This window comes from Cydia pomonella, chromosome 1, assembly GCF_033807575.1.
Source record: "Cydia pomonella isolate Wapato2018A chromosome 1, ilCydPomo1, whole genome shotgun sequence".
In the NCBI taxonomy this organism is placed as follows: Eukaryota; Metazoa; Arthropoda; class Insecta; order Lepidoptera; family Tortricidae; genus Cydia; species Cydia pomonella.
In genome coordinates, this window is record NC_084703.1 from 35180912 (window position 1) to 35199465 (window position 18554).

Genomic DNA, 18554 nt, shown 5'->3' on the forward strand with positions numbered 1-18554 from the left:
ATTTAGTACGAGCAAAGGACGTACCTGCTCGGTACCTGCAACCTTCGGATTAAAAGTAGCACGCTCTTAGCGCTAGGTTGAGCGCTTGTTAAATCTTAAAGGCGACGAACACAAACCTTACATACGCATTACAGTCGCTTTATGTTGCTAAGGCGACATCTATTGTTGGGTAACCTGTACGTTTTAATTTACCGTCGCCATACGTTGCTAAACCGACATCTATTGTTCGATAGAAAAACTATAAACGGAAATGACCAACTCTTTCGGTAAAGCAGTTTTTTCGTATCGATAATGTTGCTACATTATAAAGTTACCCAATTGTGGGTAAAAAATGTTGCTCAATTTCTTGGTAAGTAGGGTATTTTTTTATAATTTTAGTTTGGCCCAGGACTGTCTCATTTCAAACAGGCAGAGAGAATCATACTGTCTTTGTGTTACGCTAGTACTTACACCCAAAAGAAAGGGATGCGTAAAGTTTTCCTGGTTCTTAACTTCTTACTAATTGATAAGTTGTGTTTGCCAGACTATCATATGTCTTTAATTACACTTATAGACCTTATAGTGAAAAAGAACTAAAGAAATATATTAGTAATTATTTGACATTTATTAATAAATTATAGGTTGATGTATATTTTATTTACTTAAAAGCTTTATATCGTATCTTTACAAAACATTGCGACAAAAGCGTAGCGTCTTCTTAAACGGGCTATGGGGAGAAAACAATTTGATATGGAAACATCGTTGAGAGTGAATGATCCTTTTATAATTCCGTCAATTTCGTGAAGAACAATAACTGCGAATGAAAAGTGATTTTGGGAGATAAATTAGTAGCCTTTTCATGTGATTTTGTGAACTTGTGTTGGTGCAAAATTAATTGTAGACTGTATTTGTATAGTATTTTTCGAGCAAAGTTCCCAAAAAAACGTACCGCTTGGTAGTAATATGAGTAATGTTACCAACCAAAATGGAACAGGTCTAGAGCAGCAGGTCGGTACCTCGTGTGTACTTTGTATTGATTTTTCTTTCTATTTGTTCATGTACTGATTATTGAATTGGGCTTGAAATGATCTATGCGTAATTTTCATAAGGAACCTCATTCATGGTGAGGTTTACATATTGTCTTGCTTTGGAAATGAGTAACTCGATTCTACTTTACGTGTCCCGCTAGCGATAACCAACATGGCGACCTCCTCAGGGACCATTTGATTTAATTTGCAGACCGCGAATCGGTGATATGTTTTGGCAATTTTCTTATGATATGCACTATAAGGCAACTGCCTTCTACAACATATTTTACCGTGAGGTCATTGTTACGTATATTGCATGTCATGGCGGGAAGTACAGCTATAATTTCGCTCGAGTTGATGAAGTATTTCGATACTATTTTTGATTATATCATGGTCTGTGTGATGGGATTGAAATCATTTTTGTTGTCAGATTAATCTACCTGACATCCCAGCACGAGATTTTGTCCCACTGGTCCCATTACTTACTGTTGAATGGGCAGATTGTTTTGTTTTAGCTTTACATATCTATCAGGATATACACTAAACTGTAGTTACAGAATGCTAAAATTATTAGTAGGACTATAATGTAAACAGTATAGTTATAAATTGGTAGGTCACACTTGTCCAATGAGTTACACTAGTTGTCAAGTATTGATTTTCTAAATAATAAAATTAGAAAGTATGTTTGAGGGAGCATTCATTTGATGGTTATTATTTACAGCTTGCTGGTCTGGACTTGCAGCCTTCGGCTCCTAAGAGTGCTGGCCGCTACATTCCCCCGCATCTGCGCAGGCAGTTGCAGGCCAACACTTCTCAGGGTAAGATCATCCACAAAAACTAGTTTAAGGTAGGTGCTTTTTGATTTGGTGGCTGGCTGAACACAAGCTAAGATAAGCAATACTGCTCATTGCTGTCACAGTTTCTCTTACTTAGTTACTACATATTAGTTCAAATGATTTAAAAATGAACTGACTTCATTGTGTGACCTTTGTATAACATACAAGTATTGTGAGCTGTGCATATTATTTAAATAGAATTATGTTTATAGCCTCTGCTGATTACTTGGTTAGCCTATTTTCATTGCACTTACCAATACTGCCATTTGCTTCATTTTAGTCCATGAAATAGCAATATGCATATATTTCATCAAAAGGTTGAGGATATTTTGATGACTTCCTTCAGCTCATTTAAGTCCCTGAGTTGATATAAGTTTAATGGTTACCTAACTGACATGTCTGTGTATCACATTCTAAACCTACATTATTATAACTTGTTGGATTATTGGTTAGGCACAATTAAAGCATTACTATGGGTGTTCAAATTTATTTATTTAATGTGACTTAATAGAAATGGTGTAGGAAATATATATGTATGTATAATTTTATATTTTACATTTTATTTTGTGATAGGATAATTAAAAATTAGTCCAGTATTGTTTATCATTGATAACATTATTGATGTTCCTATTACTCAAATTGAATATTGTGGGATAGTTTTTTCAAAATAGTCATAACAAGTTCATCAAGTAGTTAGACTAAATCTTACTTCCGGGATATATCATCATTAATTAACAAATTTGATTTGATTGTGAAGTTAAATTTAGTCCTAGTATAACATGAGCTTAACTTGTGTTCAGGAGAAGAGTCTAAGCGTTCAAGCTTAGACAGTCATCAAAGCGAGTCGAGGGACAACCGTTCATCATTCGGAGGCAACTCTAGAGGCTACGACCGTGGTGGTCGGCGCGACGACCGCGAGCGTGACCGCGACCGTGACTACGATCGCGGCTACGATTCGCGATACCCGCGCAGGGACCGCGGTAATACTTATTCTCTTTGTCTACATTGACTCCACCTCATAGATGATATATGTAGTTCTCAGTCTCCTGTTAAAACCAGCCTTGCTCAACATGTTAAATCTCTTGGTAATTTATAATTGAACTATATTTTAGTGACATTTTAAATTGCTTTATTGATAATATATTTTAAATGAAGTTAATATGACTCTTTAAACATAATACTATTTTGAGACACATTTATTAAATTTTCTTAATAATAACCAACATTGACGAAAGAATATTATACCTATATCTTTGCTTTATATTTGCAATGCTTACAGCTACTAGTCATTTGATAGTTATCTATGGTCTCCACCACACGCTAGGTATTAATGTTAGGTGCCTATAGTACAAAAGTCGTTATCTCAGTTGACTTTTGACCCACGCTCCAATAAGACATAGCTGTCAACCAATAATTGAATCTTCCACTGATAGCAGGCAGGAGATCACTTCAGTGTACGGCATAATTAGATCTTTGTTACTTATTTAACAAATCTAATTTAAACAAGCCCCTTACACAATACAAAGTGACACAAATTATATAGTAGACAACTTTTTTTGCATTTCTCTTTAAGAAACAAATTTTATTTTTGTCTGAAAAACAGTAACGTTTAATTTTGTCTACTTATTTTATTTACTGATTAAGTAAGCTTATAGGGTTGACATATAATGATAATTTTAAAATGTAAACATCTTTATGAATTCATACAGTCTGCTAAAGAATGAAAATTTGTCCTTGAATAGTAAAATGATCTTTGTTTTTTTTTTGCGTCTACATGTACACTATGGGGTGCTTGTAATAAAATCCCTTTCGTTTTGTGTCGGGGAGGTACCCCAGAGATTTTTAAATTACAGTTTTATCTTACTTATGTGATGATGTTGATGTGATTTATAATTATAACATACCTAAACCAAATTGTTATATGAACTCAGCTATGGACAGGTGAAAGAGATAGAAGGATTTGACTATGACAATCTATATAATTGGTGTTGCTTGTTCACTATGGAACCGTAAAAACAGTGGGTTATAATATAAACAACAAGGACAAAACTGGTAGTGGTTATACATGTGCTCTCTAGTATAAAATATAATACCTACTTATATATATTTATTTACATTGAATTTATTTTGTATATATCAGAAAATTTGCCAGGCCAGATGGAACTAAAAAAGCCGAGCTGTTACTGCCATATGGAGCAGGGTGGAAGGGATTACTAAAATATTAATAAATGTCTTGGTTTTCGGAATTGGGTTTCATGCACACAAAACAACAGAGGCTCAGGTCTTTATTTTTAAATTTGCTTACTTGCAAGTTAAGCTACCCGTAGGCAAATAGATTAAAGATCTTATTTCTATAAACTTATGTGTACAATTATTTGGCCAGTACGATTATTTGGACTTTGACACTCGGCAATTCTCGACATGCATTGGGAGAGATGATTGTAACTGCAAATGACATGAGACATATTGCTGCATATTCATAATATCATAGTGTGCACTTAACAGTAATGTAGATCACCTGTCACAATACTACAGATAGTACAGATAGTTTTTACAGTAATACCTATGAAGTACACAGATTTGGCTTGTATTAATTATTAATGAAAAAATAATTAAACCATACATACTCAATATGCGGGTCCAGTGTAGACGTGCCTCGGCCGAGGCGGCGCGCGCGTTTTCCTCGCCTGACCGTCCTGCCTCGGCCGAGGCACGTCTACACTGGTCGGTTTGTGCGTGAGGAAATTGCCTTGCGCGTATGCTCGTTCTGTGTGGACCCGGCTAATCACTTTCACTGTCTGAATTAGAGACTTTGATTTTCTTCTCTTCTTTATAGCTTCTCTTCTGTTAAGAATTCGTCTTCTCATTTAATGGCATAATTACAACCTTTCTTCAGGTCCCAACATATCACTCTTTTCCTTGTTTAATGTAATTATTATAATGAAGCCAGATTTGTAGTTATGACCATGACAACATTTATTTTTTGCATTAGAAAGATGTAAATTAGAGATAATTTCTTTCCAAGCAAATTCCTTTTATTTTGAAAGCTAACCTGTCACATGTGTCATGAAAAGTTGACTTGAATATTTAGATATTTTATGTGAGTACATTCTAGGATTCTATATACTCTGCGTGAAAACACGAACCTTTACAATTAAAAACCGAGAGGTCTCGAGTGTCAAAGTGGAAATGATCATACTGTACATACAAAGCAAGCTTTGCGAAATGGTTATGTAAATAATGTATGTAAACATGTAATTTTTTCTAGTTATGTTTTGCTTATCACAAGCAGTGTCGTCTATAGAGTCACGTCATATTCCCTTATTCTTAAAAACAGTAAGGCAATGGAATTCCTTTCTTTTGTGATTTTCTTTGAATCCAATTAATGAATTACCATCCTGCTTGTTTTCTTATATCAGAAAATTATTTCTATAAATGTGAGCATTGTTTGTTTGTCATGTTTATATACTGATTGTCCTAACATATGGCTTGTAATACAGAAATATTTCATTAAAAAATTGAGACATAGTCTTTTTCATACAAATTATGGCGTAATGGGCATATAAAAAAAAGGAACGGACAAAAGTTTTATGCACTGACTCACCACAACTGAGCTCCAATTATATTTCATGTCATATTATTCATGTTGATAAGAATGACGCATACATTTTTGGGAATTGCGTGAAATTTACTTCACAATGCACTTAAAGAGCACGAAAATGTGAAAAATCTCAAGCATACTAAGTTTCCTAAAAAATTCCAAGGCAAGATAAAATTTGAATTAAAAACATGCCAATGTTTCATTTAGTATGAAAATGTACCTTATGAGCTATCACAAATATTAGACCATTAAATTTGAACGCAAGTTCTTGAATGCAAGGCTTGACGTTGAAATATGTATCTTGTAAAGCATATGAATTACCTATTTAGTATTTTACTGAATCATCATTGTTGTTTAGGTCGTGATCAGGGATATCAAAATGGCGAGTCAGATCGCTTTAGTGAGAACGACAGATGGGGCTCCGGCTCCGGCGGGCGCGGAGGCAGCTCGAGCGGCGGGCGCGAGCGCGGCATGGAGCGCGACGTGCGCCGCGACGAGGACTTCAACGAGCCGCCGCAGCCGCGCAACGACCGTTGGAAGGAGCCGGAGCCGCGCTCGGAAGACCGCGGCAATTCGCGCTGGGCCTCGGACGATGTCCGCCGTTCGAGCTCTCGCAGGGATGAGGTAAATCCTGCACTTGCATTATTTCGTTTTGTATCGTAACAATTGATTGTTGACAAATAAATCGAACTTTACAGGATTTACCCGTTTCTAAGACTTCTAAAATGGCTGAATGTTACCATTGAATGTTTTAAATGTTTTTAAACTTTAACCCAACTGTGGACTTCTTTTGAACAGAATCCACCCAGGCCACGAAATTCAAGGTTCTATTCATAAAAATATCTGTTAAAATGTTGCTGCCTTCAGACACCAGTCAAGCTAATATCTGGTGCTAGAGAAGCGGTTAACCTTATGTATTTCTTTGACTCGTTAGTCATTATCAGCATGGTAGCTCTGACGACTCTGCATTGGTGTTATAAAGATTCATAATCATACTGAATATATTACATTTCATGATGTGTTGTGCAGAATGACTGGACGGTCCCGCTACCTCGCGACGAGCGGCAGGAGTTGGAGCTGTTTGGCACGGGCAATACCGGGATCAACTTCTCCAAGTATGAGGACATCCCGGTCGAGGCCAGCGGTGACCGCGTGCCGGATTTCATTACTAGCGTAAGTTTTCCACAACTAATCATGTAAGGTACCTTTAACGGTCAATGTCACTCGCCATAAATTTCTTATTACATAATTTATTTACTATCTATATAGAAAACTAAAATAACTAAAATATTTCCATCTTGGGTAGTAGTAGTATAGGTATATTATAATATACATTATTAATATTATGTAACCAATAAAATGTCAACTTGTATGGTCAATACATAGTTATAAATTGCATTGTCATATGACCATCAGACAACCTATACTTATTGCATCCATCAACATAAATCACTTTTATTTAAATGAATTAAATAGAGATCAGTTTTTTAGCGAAACTTGATAGTCGATGTATCATTTGTAATCACATTCCTTTGTGTAAAGTTGTAAACTGAGCAATATTAAAAACGTTGTTAGCATAATTGGATGCCTTTCTCTATGTAGGTTATGCTTTAAATATAAAACATTGTATGCATATATGTATAATCTTATCTGGACTGATGAATTCATGTCTAGTACCTACATAGTTATAGATAAGTCTGGGCTACTTTTATTGAATATGACCTTTTGAAAATACTTCTCGGTTTGTCTACTAGTATCTTCTGCCGGCGACTTCGTCTGCAAGGAATGATGATTATGATTTATGATGATTAATAAAAGTTACCCTAGGTACTTTACTGGTCCTCAAACTATATAACAAATCGTATCTATTAAGGGTGAGTGGGTTTAAGTGTGAAGAGGTAACAGGTAGTTACTTCCGCATTTATATTGTGTATCATACAAACAAGGTTTACAACAAACTATATCAATTAAATGTTCTGCCTATAAGATATTGTTAAATAACTCATGTCGACGTGCACGCGTCGCGCAGAAATCTGTACTGGCACTACGGACAGACTCATGTCTACGTCGCATGTGCCTGCGCAGCAGCGTACGTATCTCAAGGACGTTCCATGCTTTACAAAATCTGCGCTGCGTGGAACTGCGTCGCCTGCGTCTCGGCATACGCTTAGCCAAATACTAGTAGGTATTCATGCAAAATTTTACCAACAGGCATATCAGTTTTTTGTAAATAGTGGACATAAGCAAGTACTCTTATACAGACACTAGCCTTCTGCCGCTCTGTCGTCTACTCTGTGGCCTAAAATAATGTATTAATGTATATGTGACAGTTCGAGGATGTTAACCTGACGGAAATCATGCGGTCGAACATAAGCCTCGCTCGCTACGACAAGCCGACGCCGGTGCAGAAGTACGCGATCCCGATCGTGCTCGGGCACCGGGACGTGATGGCCTGCGCGCAGACCGGCTCCGGCAAGACGGCCGCCTTCCTCGTGCCCATACTCAACCAGATGTACGAGGCGGGCCCGGTCAAGCATATGGGGTTCGTACAACACTAATATCCATACACTTACAAATAAAATAACGAATAAAAATGCTTTCCCCATGACTAACAAACAAATGCACATTTATGTATCTAGAGATGAACATTTAAAATACTTTCGTGTATAGAAGTGGACGTAACAAATACAATGATCTCATATAGGTATGCTCTTTAAATTTCGCAATATGTTGCCCACGAGAGATAAAAAAAAAACCTGTTCGCTTCCTCATGTGGCATTGAATAGGTAAGAAATCAATTATGTCTCTTTTGCTGCTTCTTAACTATAATTCCTCATCAAGTGTCATTTCGCTAATGGAAAAGTTTTATTGTACGAGTATGTTAATTAGAAGTGTGTGTTCCAGACCTTACAATCGACGCAAGCAATACCCGCTGGGCCTGGTGCTGGCGCCCACTCGAGAGCTTGCTACTCAGATTTTCGATGAAGCACGGAAATTCGCCTACCGCTCCCGTGTGCGCCCTTGTGTGGTGTACGTATCATCTCTATGTTTTGACTACATTTTCTATAACTTGATAAGTTAAATGCTTGCATATGTTACATTGTCATTTAACGGTTGAATTGAAAATTAGGTACGGTGGGTCACCGATCCACGAACAGTTCCGCGAGCTCGAGCGCGGTTGCCACTTGCTGGTGGCGACGCCGGGCCGCCTGGTGGACATGTTGGCGCGCGGCCGCGTCGCTCTCGACCACTGCCGCCATCTTGTACTCGACGAGGCCGATCGCATGTTGGACATGGGCTTCGAGCCCCAGATCCGCAAGATCGTCGAGTGCCACACCATGCCGAAGACTGGCGAGCGCCAGACTCTCATGTTCTCCGCCACCTTCCCCAAGCAGATACAAGTGCTGGCGCAGGACTTCTTGAGCAACTACGTCTTCTTAGCGGTGGGACGAGTCGGTTCCACTTCTGAGAACATTACCCAGAAGGTTAGTAAAGTTATCGCCATGTTGACAGTATAATACATGTACATAATATAGGTATAAGGAAAAAATATCATAAGTGTTAAAATGGGTGATAAATGATATTTTTGTATTCAAATGTGGGTGTCATTTGGTTAATAAAACCGCATACTAAAACTACATAATGTCTAGAAAGATCGTGTTTGGACTCGTGTAAATTGTGTAATACTGTAGTTTGCGCTATGATTTTGATGTTGATTTTTAGCGAATATGATGTTAACATCAAATAAAATACAGGTCATCGACCTCGTTTTTTAAAATACATAGTATAGAATGTAAAGACACATTTTATTTATAATTTAAAAAAAGAAACAGGTTTATGTACACAATTTTTTTCCTTTAGTCAATTTAAAATTTGCTGTAAATAATGTGTAAAATTCATCACAAACAGGTCCAGCATAGCTGTCTAAACACATTGTATAAGTACATTCTGTATGTGTCACAGGTGGTCTGGGTGGAAGAGTCACAAAAGCGCTCGTTCTTACTGGACTTGCTGAACGCTTCTAACTTGCTGAAACGTTCCCGCCCCGAGGAGGATCAACTTACCCTGGTGTTTGTTGAAACTAAGAAAGGTACGTTTTTTTTCTTTTCTAGTCATGGTTTAAAATTATATATCAAGTTATTTTTATCTGAGGCGAATAGAACAAATGAATGAAAGTATGTGTCATTTTGGAAATTCTACTTGACTCCGTCTATTATGAAACTTTTCGGAAATTTAAACGTGTAACGTTTGTACAGGAGCGGATCAACTGGAGGAATACTTGGACAGCGACGGGTACCCGGTGACGTCGATCCACGGCGACCGCACGCAGCGCGAGCGCGAGGAGGCGCTGCGCCGCTTCCGCTCCGGGCAGACGCCCATCCTCGTCGCCACCGCCGTGGCTGCTAGAGGTCACCTCTATACTATTGCTCTTTAAGCGCATTGCTTCAAGCTAGACCATGGCTATTTACTTTGATCTTCCTAGATAATCAAATTATTATTCTTCGTATATGCAACGATTCCTACAAGATTTCTCATAATAACCATTTCAATACTTATATACAAAAATTGGCTTTAGGCTAACATGTCAGTTTTATGTATAGTTAAAATATGCCATTGAAAATGCCCAATTACTTTATACTGCTATAATTAGGCTTAAACTTATCCAATAGTATAATGAACAACGCGAATTAGTATCCATGTTAGTAAATGATAGAGACTACTGTTCTCTTTATTCAGATTAGATTGTTTTTTGAAGAAAAAGTTAATTACCAGTAATTTGAGGTTAGAAAAATTCTAATCTTTAAAAAAACGGGATAGTCCATATTAGTAGGCCGCTTATACTTATAATATCTCTTTCCACCATATCATATTATCAACTCTGAAGGAATAATTTAAGATCTCAGGTATGTATGTATGCGTTATGTTATATAAAAATCGACACAGTTAAATTAACTTGTCGGTGACAGGTCTCGACATACCTCACGTTCGTCACGTGATCAACTTCGACTTGCCGTCCGACGTGGAGGAGTACGTGCACCGCATCGGGCGTACCGGACGCATGGGCAACCTGGGCGTGGCCACGTCCTTCTTCAACGACTCCAACCGCGGCCTGGCCCGCGACCTCGTCGAGCTGTTGGTGGAGGCCAAGCAGGATGTACCCAAGTAAATTTCGTTCCAGTTATGTTTTACCAAGCATGAGCACGATCGATCTCAAAGATACGAGGGAACCTGCAGTATTTATATTTTTGCTTTAATTTTAAATAACCCCAAATCTCTAATAGTCCTATTATAACTTAAAAATATTACCATTTACTGGGAAAAAAGCGGTTCAAAAGTGACATATTAAATTTTGAACGCTATTTGAACATGAATGACGTCCTCTCTGTTCAGAGATACCATTACAACAAAATTATCCGTACAGAATACTGATGCCATACCGCGAAAAACGATCATCAAAATTTCTTTTTCTGCCTCTCTATCGCCCGAATATCCAAGAGCGATCGAATTTAAATTAGTATTTTGTTTTCCTAGGTAAACCCTCTTAATATTAATTTCAAAGCATTCGTTTAAGTCCGTCCAAGATTTTTTAATTCAGCACATGGAAACACTGAATGAACGGACATTACTGCAAATCATGGAGTAACTTTCATATTACAGAGTATTCAGTCTCCTTAGGCGCCACAGCGCCATCTGACGGTACCTGTGTCAAAGAATAAGACTTGATTTGCGGAAATAGTACTAGATTTTGCATTGCGCTACTAAATATTAAGTCTACATTTTACTATGTATAACAGTCAGTGTAATAATGTTCCTATAACAAATATTGAATCGGCTATGACTAAAGCGTTTATGAAAACAACAGTTGGCTAACGAGCACCGCAGCCGACGGGCGCCTGGGCAGCAGCGGACGCCGCGCTGGCAGCCGCTCGGGCGGCGGCCGCTTCAGCAGCGCCGGCGGCAGCGGCTTCGGAGCCCGCGACTTCCGTACACAATCGCGCCAGCCGCCGAGGAGCGCTGGAGCCTCCTCTATCGGTTCTGGTAAGTTCATCGTTTGTCCTTTAAATATTATTCGTCATATGAAAAGGTTACACCAACCGCCTTTGACAGACTGATCAATACTAAAATTTTGCCAACGATTTAACGGTGTCAGACGGTTTGGTGCAACTGACCCTTACTGTCACAAGCGATCCGATATTTAAACTTAAAAGTATGAAGGTTATTGGCGTTGTATGAGCGGCGGTTTAGCCTAGTACCCGTTGATGGAACAGACGAATGAGATACAAAACGAGTGTAATAAGCCGGGTCCACACGCGCGTTTTCCTCGCCCGAGTGCGAGTGCGCCGCCTCGGCCGAGGCACGTCTACACTGGCCGTATTGTGCGTGAGTAAGTTGCCTCGCGCGTATACTCGCTCTTGTGTGGACCCGGCTATACAATATTTTCTCTACTCGTCGACTGCAATGGTTGAATTAAGATTTCGTATACCAAACCATAATTGCGTGCTTTTCATGTACCCAACTTATCTATAATATTCGTTTTGATACGCTATAGTCAACTATAAAAAAATTACCAATCACGTGTTTCGGCTCGCGCGTTTGTCTTTTTTTTATTTATTAGGGAAAAACAGACAGGCAGATGATACAAAAAGAGGATATTAGTTTTTACATTATAAGTGCAACCTACATCCTGAGACAATTCCCACCAAGATGTATAAACTAATAATTTATAAGTGGCGTTGTCTTCGGATTGAGGTATAAAATGTTAGGTTAAATAGGTACTAAACTATTATTATTACACTGACGATAATATTAGTAGTTACAGTGCTGACAAGATTCACACATATAACATTCAAAAAGCGAAACGAGGGACTACACATAAAGAGACTAGGTCGTTATTGTACATTTGACACATTCTGCGAAGCGGGGCACGGGCTCCAGCGTTACTCGACGCAGCAGGCACCGCGAACAAGGATGCAGTTCGTGTTCTATAGGTTGGAGCACGGAAACCAATATGTTCTAGTAGTTCTGGACAGTTATAATGACCCCTGCATATATTGAATAAGGCAATAGCGTCTTGGGCGTTACGTCTGCTAGTCAGACTCTTAAGTTTGTACCGTTCAAGGATCTTGTCCTATGACTTGGGTACTCTTATGTAGTACATTTATTGTCTACTGAGAACGAAAGGTACCCAACTGTCCGGTTCCGATTTGCTTTATATTTATATATGTTATAGAGTAGTCTAAAATAACGGACACGTATTTTTTTTAGCTGCCCAAACTCAACCTATTGGGAGAAATTGTCCTCCAAAGTACTAAAAAGTTACTAAATCTTCTAACTCCTATAGAAAGTGATGCTCAAGCAACTTGCTAGTTAATGGCTTGTTTGAGTATATGTTTGAGAACAGGAAAAAATAATGTACACGTGCTTTGTTATATCTGCTTAAACTCCTAATGTCCTAAAAAAAACCCGTCTTTATGTGTAACTTTAGCGATAAGATATTATAAAACTTCGAATGTCGATTGTTTAGGAAAAAATGAGTTTTAACCGATATAACAAAACACGTGCTCATTATTTTTTGCTGCTTTCAAACATATACTCAAACCAGCCATTAACTAGCAAGTTGCTTGAGCATCACTTTCTATAGGAGTTAGAAGATTTAGTAATTTTTTAGTACTTTGGAGGACAATTTCTCTCAATAGGTTGAGCTTGGGCAGCTAAAAAAAAATACGTGTCCGTTATTTTAGACTACTCTATAACATATATAAATATAAATCAAATCGGAACCGGACAGTTGGGTACCTTTCCTTGTGAGACACTTACCCACTTCATTACTCATTTAGATTTTATAGTAAACATAGTACCTATTGTTTTTGAGTCCTGGTAGAAAAAGTATTACATACAATAGTGATTTAATCAAGCTTTTCAATCTCGTACCTCACTTGGGTAACTCAGCAAGCTTCGTTGCCTAAACACGGTACTCGAATGAAAAGCTATCACGATTGTATAAAATACAATTGCCAAAAATTAAATATGTGCAACATGTTGAATGCCAGCACAACGAATGAATGTGTTTTGTGCAGGTTTTGGATATGGAGGCGGCGGCGGTTCATACGGCGGCAACTACGGCGGGTCGTACGGCGGCGGCGGCGCCGGCGGCGGCAGCGGCGGCCCCGACTGGTGGGACTCATAAGCGCGCCCGTCGCCTCGCACCCACCCTGGACGCGTCCGCCATCGTTCATCACTAACCTTAAGGTTCAACATCATCTATACCTAACATCCGCGAACATTCAGATTCATGCGGATTTTGGATCTAGAACAGCGGATAATAACAACGCAATAATGAGATATATTATTTCCAACACCTTTTATATAGCAAAGATACTTGATTTCCCTAATATGAAATCTTGCCTGTCTCTTTCAACTACTCTGGCAACACTCATAAAAGGTGTGCAATACAGATTGTAACATAATTATTTATTATCTCAAGAGGGTAATACAAGAAAATTATTCTGCCTTATTTCGAAATACCCTACACCATATACCCTATTAGTGGATATCAAATATTAGCTTATAGCAATAACATTTTCAAATAAATGCATGTTTATGACATCATTTTTATTACTTAAATAGTTAACAAGCGATAACAAGTTTGCTGTTATATAAAAAAAGAAACAGATTTTATTTAAATCTGTTTGGTGAATGCGGAGGCGGTAGGGATGCCTCTTAGAAATCTTATTTTTGACGGTAGACTGAATTGACTACGTTTACGTGTGACATGACAGGATGGAGTGCGGTGCGAGTGTGAATTGGCGGTGTAAATGCGAGCGACCGCGAGCTCTGAATCTCAGGCGCGCTGCTCGCGGCCGCTGCCGCGGGGCTGCAGTGTGGCCCGCCACTCCCGCTATCAGCTTACTGACAAACAATCCCCACTATACATCATATTTACACTTGACTTGCAATACCGTTATTATGCTGAAGCGGGCAGGTTATAATATATAATAAATTGGCGGGTTACATTGCAACCTCCCTCGCAATACTGTTCTTAATATTAACATTATTTTGCGTGGGCATACTGATACCTGTGAATCATTCGCGTATAGATCGTGTCATTCACTATAACTCTTAAAATTGACAAATCTGACCTTTAATAGCTTGATCATACGAGTCCTCGTGAATGGCACTGTCTATAAGACTGGATGAAATCGGTGGACGTAATTAAGGATCACTTTTTGTTCCATTATTTCATATTTTATTACGCCACGTTATGATATCCATGGACCTCGTGCAATTTTATTTGAAGATCATGAAATTAAATTGTGTTATTTTTCCTCGTTATTCTATTTTATTTTTAACCCGTCCGAGATTGATGATTATTATTTTAAATTGATGTGTTTTATTGTATACCTTTTAAACTTATTTAATACCTGATCAATGGAACAGCTTAGATTAGAATAATGGAATGCTTTGGTCTATAATAAACTTTTGACAGTCCATGGGTAAACATTAGCGTAGGTTTTTAATCAAATTTGACAGTAAATAATATGTTATGAAGTAGTCTTATAAATATAAAAATATTTTTGAATTTCGTTGATCATGTGTATTGTGGAAATCTTGAATGAAGTAATAATGTATTTCAAACTATCTATTTTCTGACAGTCTCATTGCTGGCACACTCCTAACACAGAACTTTTGAGGCATTTATGCACCCTAAAATCGATGTAGCTAATGTTTAGTAGATTTAGAAATTGAAAAGTACCGATACAGTATGATAAGTAATATTAATTAAAATTTGTCTGTAGAACTCCCATATTGTAATATCTGTCATCAAAGTGGTCTATAATTTGAATGTGAATTTATCAATAAAAAAATAAGAATCAAGTTTCATTGTTTTATTCTCGCTACGGTTATCATTGATATTGGTTTACAATGTTAAATGCTGCAAAGGCACTTATAAGAGAAACCCAGAAACTTATACCTATTTAACTAGTGTGAACCAAATAATTATATACTATGGATTGGACCTCCCTGGGCGCCAAGAGTTCAACCCCAGTAATAATAATACACTCAAATTACTTCACCCACCTTCAAGCTGACTAAGGCTCAGAATTGAATCCGGACTCGAGTCTTAAAGAAAAATGCGACTTCTGACTGGCATTCAAAGGCATAGATCTGTTAGTAGCCTTATCTCTCCCGGAGTGAAAGCAGGCCTATGTAACTCTGCGCGAGCTCGGATTTATGCCTACGAATCTCGTCCCGTTCACGGTACAAAAGCAAGCCAGTTGGTTGTCACACGCGCTCACGTACGCACGTCGCGTCCCCGCGCGCTTGAATATGCCAAAATGTATGTATATACTTTATTGTACATATAAATAAAAACAGTTAGAGTAAATTACCCTCCGGCCGCGATGGCAACTGAGTTTGGTAACCAGTTGCCGAAAAGTATTGAATGTTCTTGTTAGACAATCAGTTACCAAAGGCGGCGAATAGGGGAATTTTCGGTAATACTCGAGCGTGGCAGTTTAAGATATGAGAGATACCTTAGACCTAATAAAACAACCTTGTAAAGTATTTAGCTCTATATGTAGTGACGCGCGCCTAGGATAGACGATCAGATTAGTAAAAAAAAAAATCGATAGTCTGAAATACTCGAGCGCGTCAGATTAAGATATTAGGGGTTGATTTTAGTGTTTTAAGACTAAATTTAACTAATCTGACGATAAGTCCTTGACGCCGCCGAGTTATAGGGTCGCGAACTTGTAAAAAAAAAACGTCAATCCGGCATTCTCGAGCGCGATTTTTTTATTTTGAAGAATATAATCTAAAACTTACTAAAAATACAAAATCTGCCGGTTTCCGCATGACCGAAAGTGTGGAGGAGCCATTTCGTCTTCCGAAAAACGCGTTGCGGCATATAAGTCGCGAACGATACATTTTACAAAAAAAAAGTTTAAATAAACAAAAAAGGTAATTTTATTTTGCACAAAAAAGGTCTCTTTACATTTTGTCCAAAGTTAAAACTTTTTGACTTGAAGCATCATAAAAACTCAAACTCCCGGTTTTTTGAGTATATCTCGAAAACTGAGGGTGTTAAATAAAATTGATATGAAATAACGATGATTAAATTATGTGACTTTTATTATATCTCAAAAATTATTTTATTCTAAAGCTTCTCGTCAATTTTCGTGGACTCGGAAAAAGTTACGCGTATCTGTATACAAAAGTAGGTATTATTAACATGTACAGTTTCATGTATTTATGCCTGTTGATCCTCAAATTGTTTTTTGGACGTACCGTAAGCAAAACGAAGTGAAGAATTGAAGCAAAAAAGAGGAATTTGCCATAAACATGTAATACAGACTGAGCGCTTCGCGGAAATATATATTTATATCATTTCATTTTTTTATACAATAAATAATACAATTCGTACTATATTTCATCTACATTTACGTTGGTTGCATCTATCGCTATATTGTCATTCTTAAAATCCCCGTTTTATCAAGGAGAAAGAAAGGAAAAAAAAAGAAACCAAAAAACCTTTTTCGGTCAGATTAAGAGAACCCACCAACATTTTTGTCAGATTAATAAAATATGCTTTCAGGATACCGAGATAAACCTCCCCTATGAAAATCTGACGCGCTCGAGTATTTCAAAAAAGATTTTTTTTTGCATTTTCAAAAATTCATCGTAACTTATCGTCACGCCGAAATCGTCAGTTTTTTTAAAGGGAGCTTCCTTGGGGCCTACTTAACACCCCTTCCGAAAATCTGACGCGCTCGAGTAAATTTTTTTTTTGCATTTTTGACTACTTTATATTTCTTCCTACCCCCACCACGCAAACCGGCAGATTAGTATACCGTTGTTATCAGAGGCACTTGGGGCATACGTAGTATGAATATCTGACGCGCTCGAGAATGCCCAAGTAACTGTTTTTTGTAACATTTTTGAAAAACCGTACACGCCAAACCCACCGCTAAAATGGTTTTTACCATACGAGCTTTTCTTTTCGAAATTATTTTATCTTTCGATTTTGATAGGTCTCGACGGCGCCGTTGAATTACGCCATTTAGCTACCTCGCCTCCCTAACTATTGTTATAGAACTGTTATCTTTCACCTTTGTAGTTTCGCACCCAGTTGCCGAAAAAGAAAAAAAAACTTGTTACTCAACCAAAATTGCTAAAGGATTAAACACCTAACTAACCTTTTTCGGGCTAGATGATTGTATTCGCCGTTTTAAATTTTCTTTCTGACATAATTGACATCTATTAATTTATTTGTCCTATTGCTAGAGGTTATCTATTACTTGCAGTATTATGTCTATTATTACAAATTATATTACATACTGAACTTATTGTATGAGTATGTGTTTCAAAGATCAGTATAAAAAGAAATTGGCTTTTTTTTGGCAGGTAATTAAAGACATGTTAGTTATAATAATTATCTAATGTTTCGAAAAGACGTGTCCCATCGAGTTTCTTGCCGGTCCCATTTTGGGATACTCTCCTACAATAAAGAAAGGATTTAGGTACAGAATGTACAGATATAAGTTACTGCATAATCTTTGTCCATCGTATTTTCAAGGAAACGCACGAACGTGTTATGCTATTTTAGTCAGTCGCAGTCATTGACATATATATCTAAGGACGGGCCTTACGGACAATAAGAATGGGGCCAGTCCAGTGGTGCCACGCACACGAATTCGAGCCAATCGTGCAGTCTAACGCCGCAACGCGATTCGTTGATGAGTTCGCACCACGCGCGCGATTGGTCGCAACTAGTTGCGTTAAACTGCACGATTGGCTCGAATTTGAGAGTGACATCACTGAACTAGGGTCATTCTTAGTGACCGTAAATGACCGTCCTTGGATATATATGTCAGTGCAAAAAGAAATGACGTAAGTAATAGGGAGCGTGCATGAACTGTAGGAGGCAGCACAGGAGCTGTCAGATTTTTGGCGCGAAGCGTAAATGTTCCGATGTAGCCCACAAGATGGCAGAACCTACTATGCACAAGAAAACACTTGATGTGTAAATGTGCCTGTTTATGGTTCCGATTCAGACCACAAGATGGCAGACCCTCCAACGCCCACGGTCCCTATAGTTTTTTTTTAAAC

General features: G+C 38.0%; 1 protein-coding gene across 2 annotated transcripts; it reads left to right on the forward strand.

Annotated features, from left to right (window-relative positions):
- Positions 1-753: 753 nt before the first annotated feature.
- On the forward strand, positions 754-15320 carry LOC133521160 (ATP-dependent RNA helicase bel). Of its 2 annotated transcripts, XM_061855968.1 has the most exons (13): positions 754-987; positions 1729-1825; positions 2644-2823; positions 5803-6068; positions 6474-6617; positions 7775-7986; positions 8349-8474; positions 8575-8929; positions 9408-9534; positions 9701-9853; positions 10412-10607; positions 11308-11483; positions 13523-15320. In XM_061855968.1, the coding sequence occupies exons 1-13, from the start codon at positions 943-945 to the stop codon at positions 13630-13632; spliced, it is 2187 nt and encodes a 728-aa protein (XP_061711952.1). In that variant the 5' UTR covers positions 754-942; the 3' UTR covers positions 13633-15320. The 2 variants fall into 2 exon arrangements, with proteins under 2 accessions (XP_061711952.1, XP_061711961.1); XM_061855977.1 differs by lacking the exon at positions 2644-2823.
- The last annotated feature ends 3234 nt before the right edge of the window (positions 15321-18554 follow it).